The sequence below is a fragment of the Pyrus communis genome, chromosome 12 (genome assembly GCF_963583255.1).
Source record: "Pyrus communis chromosome 12, drPyrComm1.1, whole genome shotgun sequence".
Classification (NCBI taxonomy): Eukaryota; Viridiplantae; Streptophyta; class Magnoliopsida; order Rosales; family Rosaceae; genus Pyrus; species Pyrus communis.
Genome location: NC_084814.1, coordinates 23,375,978 through 23,392,463, shown reverse-complemented (window position 1 = coordinate 23,392,463; position 16,486 = coordinate 23,375,978). Strand labels below are relative to the sequence as shown.

At 35.6% G+C, this 16,486-nt stretch overlaps 2 protein-coding genes across 2 annotated transcripts; one reads left to right on the top strand and one right to left on the bottom strand.

Annotated features, from left to right (window-relative positions):
* Window positions 1-5,086: 5,086 nt before the first annotated feature.
* Window positions 5,087-6,632, bottom strand: LOC137710217 (transcription factor MYB106-like). The gene is made up of 3 exons (XM_068449157.1): window positions 6,500-6,632; window positions 6,145-6,274; window positions 5,087-5,804 (listed from the first exon to the last, which is right to left on the bottom strand). The coding sequence occupies exons 1-3, from the start codon at window positions 6,630-6,632 to the stop codon at window positions 5,087-5,089; spliced, it is 981 nt and encodes a 326-aa protein (XP_068305258.1).
* Window positions 6,633-15,505: 8,873 nt separating this feature from the next.
* LOC137710216 (uncharacterized) lies at window positions 15,506-15,919 on the top strand. Its single transcript, XM_068449156.1, has one exon. It carries the CDS (start codon window positions 15,506-15,508, stop codon window positions 15,917-15,919), a length of 414 nt encoding a protein of 137 aa, XP_068305257.1.
* The last annotated feature ends 567 nt before the right edge of the window (window positions 15,920-16,486 follow it).

Sequence of the window (16,486 nt, the reverse complement as noted above, 5' to 3'; positions counted from 1 at the left end):
TTGATCAGGAGACTCAGTTTCAAAGGCTACAGAGGGGATCCCGTTCCGGATTGAATAACACGTTTGGAATGTTTGTAATACACGCTAAGTATAGAAATATATTTCAACCAAAAATAGAACCACAAATCTTTTGGGCTTAAAACTAAACTATTAGGGCCTATATTGTTAAACAGATCAAGACCAATAATGCTTAGGCCCATAATGTCTTCTCTAATTCAATTTTCATTCATGGCCTAGTGTATTTACTTGCCATAACTAATTAACATAACCGAAGCATTGAGATTATCTCTAGATCTCACATTCTGGAGTTCACAGATCAGGCAATTCACAAAGTTCAAGAAAGAGATATATAGGCGTTGAATATAGAGATTGTGTGTAATTGTAAAGTAGGCCAGTGAGACGCGTTAATGGGAACCACAAGATTTAAATTAAACTGTCCGCAGGCTCTAGAGTGTGAGATCCGGAAAGGATTTCAATCCATAACGGAACATACTTGGCTTCTTAACGTGTAAGGACTAAGAAATCTACTACTTGTAAACAATAGTTTGGCGCATGCGTATAAACTTTATTTGCTTTGTAATTTTAATGCATTACGTTTGCTTATGTATCAGATTGTCGAGTTCTATTGCATATTAGTATAATATATAGTCTTTAAAGCGGCTCAGGATCACCCGCTGAAATTCTTGAAAAGCTGTAACGCACAACCACTCAACCGGTGATTATATTCAATATATATCATATATATTACAATGTACTATGTGATTTTCAATCTAATTCCCAGCTACATCAAATGTGTGTTTCTTGCCTTTTACAATTGTCTCTTTTATGTATCTCTTTTGTTTTTACAGTTTTTAGATGCTTCTTTACTATTATAATCTTGTAAGATAAAGTTCTTTTTGTCTAATATTTTGGTTATTGAATACATAACCGAAAGAGCCTTCTCCCATTAGTGTTATTCCTCTTTCTATGTTGAAAGTTCAAGTTTCAATTTTTCTTGATTGTTTTTCTCTTTTGGGGGTAAAGAACGAGGAGAAACAACCCAACAACTATCTCAAAACATCACAGAAAACACAAGAAGTCTGAGACACCCCAAAATTATCATCTTTGAGAGGCGATCCAATCCAAATAGGGGATTAATTATCGAACACATGAAGGCCAATATCTATATTATTATTTTAGCTAGTTTGCCAACTGATCCGCCATATAATATTTCACAAGAAGATTAACTAATTAACTGTACCCGTCACAAATGGTAATAGGCCGACACAATGCTTGCCTTTTGGTGTTATATTTTTGGCGATTTGATGGTGGGGAACCCTACGTACGCCAAGTTACATGAAGATAACTTATCAATATGAAGGCTTTAATTTTGAAGCTTGTGAAGGCCAAGGCAGAACTTAACTAAACAAATAAAGCGGTTTACCATTTTAGGGCATGCATGGCGGGACACACGTACATAATGTTGAATAAATAATCAACGATGTCGAGCTCATTTTGATGTGCTTTTAAAACATGACTAAAAGCACTTTCGGTGAAATATTTTTGAAAGCAATCCTTAGAAAAAATGTTAGTAAATCCTTGAAAAGTACTTAAAGTGCTTCTTGGAGAAAGCACTTAAAGTGCTTTTGGAACCCAAAAACATTTTATTTAAAAGCGCCTTCAGTTATTTTAAAAGCACATCCAAACAAACCCGTAGTCAGCTCACATATGCATGTCACAAGTCATAGCTAGCATGGTCCATATATATGTATCTGGGGTGAAAGACAACATTAATACATGAAAATATCCACTGTGATTTTATATATTATCATATATTGTGTGGTCAGTCTAAATATATATAATTATATATTATATATAGTCGACTATATTTGTTTAAAGTTTTTAAATATAGGCCACGGTCCATATATACATGATGATACATTCAAGTTTTGGCACATCACCGAATTAATGTGCAGGGGTACGCTTGGGTTGCCTTCTACATAAAGAGATCCTCTCCGGATCTCTTCCACCAAGGCCACCAGATCAAGTAATTCGGGTCTTTGAAATTTCATCCAACAACCCACCTGTTTTGATCCCTTAAAAGCTATAATAATTTTTTGCCGTTGAATGAAATTTCAAAGGCTTGGATCACTTGATCCAGTGATCTTGGTAAAAAAGATCCGGAGAAGATCTCTTTCCGCCTTCTACGATATACAAATGCATAGCAAATATGTAGTGTTGAAATTTTACGGTTGGATGTTCTATCTCAAGAGTCAAGATTACAATGAAACTTAAGAAATGAATTTCAACCACTTAAAAATAGTATGTATATATGTACAATAGAACTCTAGCTTCTAAATGAAGATAAGAAACTAATTATGAAATTCATAAAATTTCTGGAAAAGCATAGTAAGACTCTTTAATTTACCATCACCCTTACAAAACTAACCTTAAGTAAATAAATGTTTATTTGTTAACTATCCATAATGCCTTCTCCAGTTCAATTTTCATGCATGGCCTAGTGTATTTACTTGCCATAACTAATTAACATAACTGAAGCATTGAGATTATCTCTAGATCTCACATTATGGAGTTCGCAGATCAAGCAATTCACAACGTTCAAGAAAGAGATATATAAGCGTTGAATATGGAGATTGTGTGTAACTGTAAAGTAGGCCAGTGAGACACGTTAATGGGAACCATAATGGGAACCACAAGATTTAAAGTAAATCGTCTGCAGGCTCTAGAGTGTGAGATCCAGAGAGGATCTCAATCCATAATGGAACATACTTGGCTTCTTAACATGTAAGGACTAAGAAATCTATTACTTGTAAACAATAGTTTGGCGCGTGCATATAAACTTTATTTGTTATGTAATTTTAATGCATTACGTTTGCTTATGTATCAGATTGTCGAGTTCTATTGTATATTAGTATAATATATAGTCTTTAAAGCGGCTCAAGATCACCCGCTAAAATTCTTGAAAATCTGTAACGCACAACCACTCAACCGGTACATTATATTCAATATATATCATATATATTACTATGTACTATGTGATTTTCAATCTAATTCCCAGCTACATCAAATGTGTGCTTCTTGCCTTTTACAATTGTCTCTTTTATGTATCTCTTTTGTTTGTACAGTTTTTAGATGCTTCTTTACTATTATAATCTTGTAAGATAAAGTTCTTTTTGTCTAATATTTTGGTTATTGAATACATAACCGAAAGAGCCTTCTCCCATTAGTGTTATTCCCCTTTCTATGTTGAAAGTTCAAGTTTCAATTTTTCTTGATTGTTTTTCTCTTTTGGGGGTAAAGAACGAGGAAAAACAACCCAACAACTAACTCAAAACATCACAGAAAACACAAGAAGTCTGAGACACCCCAAAATTATCATCTATGAGAGGCGATCCAATCCAAATAGGGGATTAATTATCAAACACATGAAGGCCAATACCTATATTATTATTTTAGCTAGTTTGCCAACTGATCCGCTATATAATATTTCACAAGAAGATTAACTAATTAACTGTACCCATCACAAATGGCAATAGGCCGACACAGTGCTTGCCTGTTGGTGTTATATTTTTGGCGATTTGATGGTGTGGGAACCCTACGTACGCCAAGTTACATGAAGATAACTTATCAATATGAAGGCTTTAATTTTGAAGCTTGTGAAGGCCAAGGCAGAACTTAACTAAACAAATAAAACAGTTTACCATTTTAGGGCATGCATGGCGGGACACACGTGCATAATGTTGAACAAATAATCAACGATGTCGAGCTCATTTGGATGTGCATTTAAAACATGACTGAAGGTGTTTTTGGTGAAAATATTTTTGAAAGCAATCCTTAGAAAAAATGTTAGTAAATCCTTGAAAAGCACTTAAAGTGTTTCCTGAAAGAAGCATATAACTGGTGCTTCTTGGAGAAAACACTTAAAGTGCTTTTGGAACCCAAAAACATTTTATTTAAAAGCGCTTTCAGTTATTTTGAAAGCACATCCAAACAAACTCGTAGTCAGCTCACATATGCATGTCACAAGTCATAGCTAACATGGTCCATATGTATCTGGGGTGAAAGACAACATTAATACATGAAAATATCCACAGATGCATGTGATTTTATATATTGTCATATATCGCGCGGTCAATCTAAATATATACAATTATATATTATATATAGCCGACTATATTTGTTTAAAGTTTTTAAATATAGGCCACGGTCCATATATACATGATGATACATTCAAGTTTTGGCACATCACCAAATTAATGTGCAGGGGTACGCTTGGGCTGCCTTCTACATAAAGAGATTCTCTCCGGGTCTCTTCCACCAAGGCTACCAGATCAAGTAATTCAAGTTTTTGAAATTTCATCCAACAACCCACCTGTTTTGATTCCTTAAAAGTTATAATAATTTTTTGCCGTTAGATGAAATTTCAAAAGCTTGGATCACTTGATCCGGTGGTCTTGGTGGAAGAGATCCGGAGAGGATCTTTTTCTGCCTTCTACGATATACAAATGTATAGCAAATATGTAGTGTTGAAATTTTAAGGTTGGATGTTCTATCTCAAGAGTAAAGATTACAATGAAACTTAACAAATGAATTTCAACCACTTAAAAATAGTATGTATATATGTACAATAGAACTCTAGCTTCTAATGAAGATAAGAAACTAATTATGAAATTCATAAAATTTCTGGAAAAGCATAGTAAGACTCTTTAATTTACCATCACCCTTACAAAACTAACCTTAAGTAAATAAATGTTTATTTGTTAAGATTAGGAAGAGGTCCAAACGAAGTATTTTGTTATATATTTATTTTCATGTTCTTTTTCCATTCCCTTTTTTTTTGTTTCTTGGCGGTAAGAGGCTGAACATAATAATATTATTAGTTAAACTAGAGTAGAAGAGACACATCAATTATAAAGGTGGTGATCAATATTAATGCATCATTAATTGGATGATCTTCAATTCTCCAATAAGTACTTATATTACATCGTAAACCCTAATAGAACCATCGCCAACTTTAGTAGCTAGTTCTACAATTTCTTGCAAGTGGTGCCGTGGAGAATTAATCATCAGAAATGTCACCTGCTTCTTACATAATTTGTTCCAAACTATTCCAAGCATCCTCGAATTCAGACCCGATATTGTGGTGGAGTGCCGCCAATGATTCACTGCATTCATCACCACAGTACTGACCGAAAAGTTCATAAATATCCATCGATCCAGTGGGTACTGACATGAGCGTTGCATCATCATATCCCATCAGGCTTGATAATTGCTGGTCAGATGTTGGAATATATGTTGGAGCCTCAAAATTAGGACCATAATCTTGGCCGTCCATATTAACACCATGATCGTGAACCTGATGATGATCACCGAATGAAACATTACCCTGGCCGTTTGTATCGTCGATTAGGGCAGCCGATCTTGACGATGACTTTGACATGGATATTAGGCTTTCCCATGCGGATGCTCGTAGAATGTCCAGGCACTGTGGAACTAGTGGTGGAGCAAACTGATGGTGCTCATCGGAAAGCGACGCCGCTGGCGCAGATGCATGCATACGTGGTTTGGATTCGTTGACAAATCTTGCTTCGGCTTGAATCCTGGCACTTTCCCACTGAGCAATGTGGCTGAGATTTGACAAGTTTTTGGGGTCGCCATTTGCAGAGCCAAGAATGGCAGCCTTGGGCTTATGGGTTGCAGGGTCCAACCCTATCTTTGCCAACCTTTTCTTCAGATGTGTGTTCCAGTAATTCTTGATCTCGTTGTCTGTTCTTTTTGGTAAGTATGTAGCTATGGCCGACCACCTACAGATCATACATGGATATTTATACATCCACGGCCATTAGCTCGCATGGAAGTACGATATATAGTATAAGAGTGAAGGAAAACCAAGGCACATAAGCATTTTCACTATCATTCTAATTTTCTGAAGGTAACTATTTCAAGAATGTTTTGTATGTTTTATTGATATCACAAAAGAAAAATGAACCGAAAAAAAAACAAAAATAAAGGAAAACCAACAAATTAAGTTCTACGATAATATGCATGCATGCCCTAAATATTTAATATAAAAATGCTCTCTTGAATCAAAGTTATTGTATGTAAATGTTTAAGAATAATATTAATGTTAATAATATATTTTACCTGTTGCCAAGAAGTGCATGGAGTTGAATGATGGTTTGGTCTTCGTGCAAACTGAAATTTCCCCTCTTAATATCAGGTCTGAGGTAGTTTATCCACCTTAGCCTACAGCTCTTACCGCATCTTTTTAGACCTGTATGGATATAAACAGAAGACCAAGTTAATTGAGGCTATAATCAGCAAATTAACTACATGCAAGATGAGGAGGATATTTAGGTTCTTTTAAGGAAACAACATTCATTAGATGTTAGATAACGGTACATCAAAAACGTCAGCTTTCTGGGACAAGGAACGCCAGCTTCCATGGCCGTACAACTCGCAATAACCACAACCCTAAAATCATCCCATAAGTACATACCAGCTTTCTGGGACAAGGAACGCCAGCTTCCATGGCCGTGTAGTTGAATGTAAGCTAAAAGCTTTCTGTCCTCTTCAGGAGTCCATGCACCTCTCTTTATCCCTGACGCCGCATAGGAACCAGACTTTCTCATCTGTCTAGCTTGACGGATTTAGTATATATCCTGGTGGAAATGGTGATGTTAAGATTAGAGAGGTAGCTAGTTAGCCAGCAACTAGAATTTCCCTTTCTGTAACATTGCGTTACTATTGTGTTGGGACCTAGAATGGCAACATTGTGTGACTATTTATATCGGGAACAAATGGGTTTTTATTTTTTTTTAACACCAATGTGGAATTTATGATCTATTTGTCCAACTATCCTTTCTTTCTCTGAGAACTAATATTTGGACTGCTATATTTACTAGGCCAGGATTAGAGCCGTTCTGATTTTATTTACTTTTTTTTTTTAATGTTATAATTGAATACTTGCTTGGGTATAGAAGAAAAATATGTCGAAAATACATGAATTTTCTTTGCAATATGCTTGCTCAAGTAATGAGAGGTATTTTGTTACTAAAAAATCAATTATTAGCAAATATATTATATTACCTTGATTGATTAAAACTATCTTTCGTCTTTATTATTTCAATTATTGGAATTGTACACGGTTATGGTTAAAAAAAAATGTAAATAGGCGCAAAAAGGGGTAAATAGGTTAAAAAAATGGATAAACGAGTATGGATAAACGGGTATACGGTTACGGTTAAATGAGTATGCGATTATGGGTATGATTAACCGTTTATAAAAGGTTATGGGTATGAGTATAATCGTTTAGGCAATTACTCAACGAGTAAACAGTTATGCGAGTATGAGTATGAACGGTTATAGGTACATAACTGCAATTACCCATCCACCATAACCATTGCCCATCCCTATTTGTGTCCCACGTACGTCTAGTTGAAAACATCATATCAGACAGCAGCTACGCTTAAAGTTTCTTTTTCCATAATTAATTTATGGGTAATTTACACTTTGTTATTCTTAAGTTTATCAAAATTCTCACTTTACTATACTTATTTTTTGTTGTTTTACATTCATATTTAAAGTACGTGTTTCTTCCAAAATCATATTTCTGTTAGTCTGTCGATTAAGTCTTCCATTAAATGATGGTGTTTGGGCCGAAAATTACACCATTGACTCGAGCAATCGAGGCTGTTGAATTAGTAGATATTAGACCGTTGGATGATAAGGTGGTTGAAATGATTTTTAGTTATTATTGAGAAGTAATATTATGATTTTAATCATAATATTATCTCTTAATATTAACTAGGATAGTTAAAACCTAATTTTTGATATATCCAGTTGGTTGTTTTGGAAAAGATGATGTGATATGTCTTCAAAGATGATGTGATATGTCTTCTTGTGCGGAGACATTCGAATTGGCTCATCATATCAGACTCCAAGTGCATGCAGTCTCCTATGTGGCTAATTATTACCAAAACCTAAGTCCTATTTTCTGATATAGAAGTGGGTGGTGCAGTTCAAATTGACTTGGAATTCATGGATGGAATTGGTGCACGTGGTCTTATCTAGGAATTGGTGATTATACTTTATCAATTAGAATTACTTTTTAAGAGTTTAAGTTGGTAAAGGAGTCATCATGCATGCACATGGGCAGAAGGTTATTATGCATGTGTGGATAAAGGTCATGATGATGAGATAAAAGTACCATTGGATATCCTTGGAATTATGCCAATAATTTAGTCAAAACATCAAAACAAGATTGCATCAAGTTGCAAGATGACAGCAAGTTTTGATTGACAAAAACGTGAGGTTAGCAACCAATAAAGACTTAGAGACACAGTGCAACTGGGATTGGGTTTTCGCGACTTGGGCATGCAAATCTTTATAAATACCAAACGGCAGACAACTAAAGCCCTCTTTAATTCAACACACAAATTGTCTACGCAAACCTTTCAAACATCTTGAGATTTTTTATTTTTTATTTTTCCGCCAACACACCTTCAGTTTGGATAAACAGCACTGTTGCCGTAAAATCAGCCGACCAAGGAGCACCTTCAGTTTGGATAAACAACACTGCATCGAGCTCTACTGGTTACCTATCGAAGTCTCGGTCGAGAAGAGTTTCCGAATCCTTATTGGCAGAGGTCATCTTATTAGCCTTCTCAGCGAAGTAAGGTGTTACAAGTTACTACATTTGGCACATTGAACACCGAGTGATTTTATGATTGGATACTCACAAGTGAGTTTCAGAGTTCGGCATTCTAACAGTCAAACCACATTTACCATCAAGACATATATCTCTTTTGAGTACTTGTGTCTGTATAGTTTGGAACCGGTTCGACTTGCTTATACTCTTACGAATATAATCACTCAAACCGAACCCGGCGCTGACGATTCGTGAACTTCGCAGAACTAGCAGCCTTGTCTTCAGGCTCAAGAACCCGAAAGCCAAGACGTGTTCCTTCCTCGCTCATAGTTGCAAGATCAAGAAGTTATTAGCGCGTTCAACACAATATCAACAAATTTTACTCCTTGGCCGACAAGTTGGCACGCCCCGCATTAATCGAATGACGTAGTTAGCTCATTAATTATTCGGCTTAAGCGCCACATAAGCTTTGTAGTTTTTAGAATCAACAGATGGTGTGACATAAAAATTAAAAAAAAAAAAATCAAAGAAGTCAACAAATAAACTCAATTAGTTATTTACCAAAAAATATTTCGAAAACCTGCAAAATTGGAAAAAAAATAAAAAATCTTTGCCTGCACTTTTCGAATACCAGTACAATCTCACCCTCTTCCTTTGTCTTTTATGAGAAATTTTTAGTTGTGATGGAAACATGGATGGTACACCACGTGTTTTTATGTAAGTGGTGGAAAATTTTAATTTTTAAGTTATTAACCTTTTAACACACATATTCTACCATTTATATATGGACACATAATGTACCACCTCGTGTGACGGTCACACCGAAAAATCTCTCGTCTCTTATGAGGAGTGGCGAGTGGGAGCGTTTAACCTAGGGCGTAGGCTGTCCACAAGTGTGACCGGTACACAGAATGGTACATCATGTGTCACTAAACAAATGGTGGGATATATGTGCTAAAAAGTTAATAACTTAAAAAATAAAATTTCCCTCCATTCTTATTAAAACACGTGATGTACCACTTGTATTTCCATCACAACTAAAAATTTCTGGTCCACAAGGGCTGAGATTAGACTTTTGAGACAGAGCATCGCACATCTGCTCTCAGCGCTCAAGCCCCCAACATGCGTCCACCAAGTCAAAGTCGATTCTAGACCGCCTACGACAAGTCATTGTAACTCCAATTCTCAAATTCACCGCCAAACCAAATTCTCATTTATAATCAATTCGTACCAAGACTCGGCTACACAATGCCAAGCGATGACGTTTTGGACAACGCGACAGAGGTGAACTACACGAACATGTTCGACGGGAAGATAAACACAAGTGGGACGAGTACCCGCCGGGATAAGGATAAGGGGGTTGCGCTTGCGTTGGTGTAGAGTTGGAGTGGGTCAGGTTCGTATGGGGTGGGGGAGATTCCGGTGGCGGTGGGAATGTTGTGTAGGAGGTTGCACGAGTGAGGATGAGATAATGGGAGTGGCAGAGAAAATATTTTTTATTTTTTGTATTTTAATTTAAAAAAAAAATTCCAATATTTATGATTCTTTTAAGTAATAAAAAAGGATTTATGAGTTTTGGATAATTTTAAACTTTTTGATGGGTCAAAAACCTGTCACCTTATTGTTTAATGGAGAACTTAACAAAAAGACTAAGAGAAGTATGATTTTGACAAGAAATTGTAACTTTAAATATAAAAATAAGACGAAAAAAGTGTAGTAAAAAACAAATTTTGATAAATTTGAAGATGATAAAGTAAAAATTCCGTTTAATTTATATATATAATATATAATATACGTATTAATGTTATGATACCACGTTGGTTGGGAAGGGGATCCTTTTCAGATCTTTTTCATCAAATCCACCCAATCCGGACCCTTGAAATTTGATCAAACTGCTAAAGTCATTATAACTTTTAAAAGGATCCATGTTTTTAGCAATTGGATCAAATTTCAAATGCTCGAATTGGATGATTGGGTGGATTTGGTAGAAGGGATCCGAAGAGGATCCCTTTTCTGTTGGTTGATTGTATAAAAAAATTAATTCAATAGTAAATGGATTCATACGCAATTATGCATGCATTTTCTGTTTGAGATCGATGGTTTTAGAATATGAATAGTTGGTCACTTTCACATTTAAGTAAATGTTTTCAGGGACCATTATTATAATTAAGCTAAATTTTTTTTTTTTGTCCAAGAGCCTTTTGATAATCATACTAATAACTATTTCAGTTTTGTTTTTAACTTTTTTCTTAAAAAAAAGAAAACTATTCACTCCAAATTTTGAAAACTTAAAAAGTAATTTTTAGTTTTCATTTTTTCTAACTAAAAGCAATCACTAAACAAAAACTGATAACTAATTAACTTGATGACCATCATGTATGATAGAGTTTTATGTCCCAAAAATGAATTAAAAAGCTAGCCAGCGTATATAAGAAGAGAAGTTTGTCAACATGCATGCATATTGCATTGTGAACTATAACTTCTCTGTATCAAATATGGCCAAGTTTGCAAGTTTTTCCATGCATCATCTTTAAGTACAATATTGTTACGACTCAACTCCGAGTCTGATCAAACGTTCGTGCTCTAGTTTACCACAATAATTTCCACTTTGATTTGATGGTTGAGAGACTAGTATAATAGTGTAACAGTGGCAAAAGTGCAACCACAATCTGTAACTTTGATGATGAATTCCTGATCCACTTTGGGTGATAACTCATAGCAGAGAGTTATGGTACTTGTGATTTTTCCCATATTCCAAGTTCTAGCTACCCCATTATTACCATTATTAGTCACGTACATTATCTAAAGATGTGAAGGTAACATAGTCTTATATCGGTAAAATGAGAAACCTTGCAAAGGATTATAAGAGGTTGGGTACTCCTCATATTGTCAATTGGTCTTATAGAACCTCAATTTTCTTCATGGTATCAGAGCAGACTGACTCACGTGTGAAGCCCAACGGCCACACATGCTCCACGTCACCCAATTCACTTTGTCCATGTGTTTGGCTTGAAAATCTGTCACACATGACAAAACGTGTAAGGTTATGAAGGTAAAAGAATCTCACATCAGTTAAAAGAGAAACTTTTTGAAAGCTTATAAGAGCTTTTGTGCTACTCTCCATATTGAAACCTCAATTTTCTTCACATTGGCTAAGCTAGCACGCAGACACAGCACCATATATATCATGATTATGAGAGAACTCAAATCTCCAGGTTTCAGTGCCAAAGAAACTCTTCTTAATCAACAGTGAAGTATAGGGGAAAGATCAGAGCAGACTATCACAATAGCTGCTGTGGAGTACTATCAATATTAAATTTTTAACAGGCCAGAAGCATATTTAAGTACCAGTCCTGAATAATCCTGATGGAGAGACCAGAGATCAAATAATATTACAAGTATTACTGTACTAGGGCATCTTGCATGCATTGCAGAGTCTCTCGATCTTATGGTAAATGTAATCCTTTTTCATATACTGTAACTCAAAACACCTTTCAATCCGTACCATGAATGCGTATAAGTTTTCCATGTCACCGAGGTAAACACCCATGTTCTCGTAATTATATGACTTATTGTGAAGAGATTTACAAAGAGAAGAACTTATTACCTCCATTGAAAAGAAGTTTTTCTTCAGGAATGCAGTAACATGGTAACATGTTCTCTAATCCCACAACTTTAGGAGTGTGTGCCCCATACGACAGTATCACTCAAGACTTTCTTTTAGGGATGACAATTCTAACCGTTAAAACTGATAACCGTGGATAACCGTCCGAATGAATTGGATTTGGGTATGAATATTCGGGTATATTTTGGATATGGGGAAAAACCGTGAATAATATCCGATTATGGTTTTGGATATGGTTATAGGGGTCAACAATCCATATCCGTCCCTGAATCTGAACCGAATTATATATAATATAATTGTATTATATAATATATATTTATTTATTATTCACTGAATCCATTACCTTCAGAATACAAAAGTTGCCCTGTGGGCAAGTTAAAAAGTTTTGATATAAATCAAAATCTATGAGAATCCAGACCAATAATACTTATGGGAGATATCAAAAATCAGCCAACATTATCAATGTTTAGCTTTAATTTTTATGCTCCACAAGATTCATTCATTAAATCATTTTATACATCAAATATTTAATGACGAAATTAATATTTACTAAATTATCATGCGTCAATTGAACAAATATATTTTTTGTATTGACGAAGATGGGTATAACCATTAACCGATGGGGAATCCGTTACCCGATGGTTAATTGACGGTTATGGATATGATTAGTTTTCGTGGTTATGAAGATGAATATAGCATTTCCGTCCCCAAACCGAACTGTTGTCATCCCTACTTTCTCCTAATTGTGTGCACAAACTTGATAATAATAGGTTGAATAGCTTTTATATTTACTATCATTTGCCTACACACTTTGTGTGTATGAGCACATTTTTTTAGAAAATAAAAGGGGGAGAGAGAGAACGTTGGGGGGGGGGGAGGATGGGAGGTTTTTGTTTTTGGTTTTTTTTTTATTTAACATCACCTGTAGGTGATGCTTTAATAAAAAATAGTAAAATTTGGACGTATGAAATTACATTATTGCCCATCATTTTTTTTTTTTGTAATAGAAGACTAATTAGTTTTTTCACCATTTTTTTTGTTAATAAAGAGGATTTCATTAATTAATAGAGATATTCATTTTATTGACCTAGAGTTGATTATGAGACTTAAAAAATAATAAGACCAATTTCAAATGATTTACATTATTTTCTTACCGAGCATGAAAACATCTTGCAGAAACTGAACCATTGCATTCAATTTTCACAAACATGTTACATACGTTTTTAATGGTTTTGCAAAATTCTACGAAACTGGTACCAAACCTATTTTCGTTCAATTGAACGACGGGACATCTACGTAAAAATAAATTAACTGGAGTGCAGAAAGCAAAGCACATTATTTAGCCAATTCCAACCAAAATTTAACCGTAGTTGACCCTAAATATATTCATATTACGATTGTTGCGTGTTGCCTAAACCCTAAATATATATACACAAAACCATGCATGCATGCATCACATCAAAACGCTTTCAGTTGCTAGTAGCCATCCATGCAAGTATACAACAATATATGATCATAGAATTTCTTTACCATACACCATAAATTTCACTGGACTATCATTCATTTATTACTGTCATGATGGCCTTTGACTTATTGCGCATCATAATTGGAAATTGTTGGGGGCCTTGGCGTTTGGCCAGAATATGAATATATGTCTCTATATCTCGTACATATTCTTCACGCAATGCTTCATCAAATTCTTAATTAACTAACTACCAACAAGTTACAGAAGATTTTGTGTCATTATTTCCTTTCTTCAATGCATTTGTTAGCCTCAGAAACATTGCGGAGAGACTGATTAATTCTGGGGAATCGATCTATATTTAATACGAACATAAGGTCGACTGAAAAGTATTGGTCATAGTATTAGAACTCTTCATCAGAGGAGGAAGAAAGGGAACATGCAGCTAGCTACCTACATCTCCATCATCATTTTATGATTTAATATCATAGATACAGTGGTTACGTTCCAGTCAGAAAGTTATAAATGGTGAACCTACCACCAGTGCCCTTACGCTTTTTACATTATACCCAAAAAAAAAAAAAGTGTGATACCAATATATTGGACTGATATAAAAATCACACTTTTATAATAAGGCAGAAAATTTGAAAGTGATACCAATATACTCATGAGTGCAATATATTAAATTCATAGGTGTGATGCCAATATATTGAGCTCAAGCTAGTTTAGCAATAATGTTATAATTATCAAACTCATGTTGTGTGTATATATAGGTATCACAGTCGCTCAAACTATTGTGTGTTAAGGCTAAAAAATTTCACGGAAGGGCCAAGTGGATTAAGGGCCCATTGCTTTTTACGGTTGTATGGCCTCATGCTAATTCCAGTTATATCATAATTTATTTGAAAATTAGTAGTTAAGCAAAGTTTTACATAAGTTTTAATTAATTATCATGTCACGCCAAACAAAGATATATATCACGCCATGCCGAGCACATTCGTTTAAACCCGACACCTACCAAGCTCACATGACCCAAGACATGTGGTTTCAGGGCTTGCTAGAGGGGTTGAGGTGTGGAAGGTTACGGTGGTCCACAAGGCCCATAGAAACTCTACGATAATGGAGACTTTGCTCAATTTGGGAGCACCAAAGTCCAAGCCATAATTGGAGTGATCTCACGCCGGATAAGCAAATGAGATAATTTCCAACACCTTTTTAGGCATGCATTGTCCATGACAATAACCTAATTTAGCTTATCCACCTAAGACATATACATTCTCCTTTCATGTGCCACGATATATGTTTGCAATGAATTCAGCTTAGTGCCATGTAGTTAAAAGGGTGTGACGTTAGCTAGCCGTTGGATTTGAAATTTTTTTGGCTATAAATAGGGTGGATATTGGGTTATAATTCACACACCTTTGAATTTAATCTCTTTCAATTCAAGTTTGCAATGAATTCCAACTTTGGATCCTCTTCAAATTCCAACTGGGGGTCCTTATCCAATTCCAAATTAGAAGAAAAATGGATGCAAATGAGATGAGAAGATGAGGAGTCCGATGAAGAAGATGAAGCGTGGTACAACACACAAAACAGAGCAACAACCATGGTGTGTCAGCTAACTCAGGAACAACCTCAATGAGGTGGCTTTGTTGCTGGTCGCTCTTACAAACCATGAAATAGAGCGATGACACATGCCAATCTGATGAATAACTACTTCAACCCCAACTTGGTGTACACATAAGAGGATTTTAGACATCGCTTCTGGATGAGGGGTCATGTCTTCGAGTGTTTACTTCGTCATGTCCAGCAGGTCAATCCATACTTTCGACCTCATCAGAAGGTTATTGTTGCACTTCGAATGATGGTCTATGGCTCCCCAACTGATTTGATGGATGAAGCCTATAGCATGTCTAAGTCTACATGCCTTGATAATCTTGTTGAATTCTGTGACACAATTGTTCAGCTTTACAAAGATGAGTACCTCTGTGAGCCAAATCAAGAAGATCTGGATTGTTTCCTTCATAATTCTGAGGACCATGGGTTTCCAGGCATGATAGGGTCATTAGACTGCATGCATTGGGATTGGAAGAACTGTCCCACCGGATGGCAAAGAGGCTTCTGCAGATGGTTGAGAAAGCCAACAACCAATTGTTGTGTTAGAGGCGGTTACCTCGTATGACACATGGATCTGGCATGCTTTCTTTGGAGTCCTTAGATCCCAACATGACATTACAATTCTTGGGCGTTCACCCCTCTTCAATACCCTGACAGAGGGAAAAACACCTCAACTTGACTACTACATCAACGACCGTCAGTACAATATGGGGTATTACTTGGCAGATGACATCTACCCAAAGTGGGCAACACTTGTCCAATCAATTCTAAACCCTATGAATGATGCCAAAAAGTTGTTTACCTTACACCAAGAGGCATATCGGAAAGATGTTGAGAGAGCTTTCGATGTTCTACATGCACGGTGGAATATCATCAGTGAACCATCAATAGGGTGGAGTCGAGAAAATTTGGACTCCATCATGATGTCTTGCATCGTATTACACAACATGATTATGGAGGATGAGCGAGATAGGTATATTGATGGAGACTCCAATGATGACCAATATGGTCCAAATAAGTCAAGAAGCGCTCGTGCAAAAATATATGATAGGCCTAATTTGCCTTTCAATCCAAGAACTGGTAGTATGTCTTTAAATGAGTACATGAGGTGCTATAGAATAATTCATTCTCG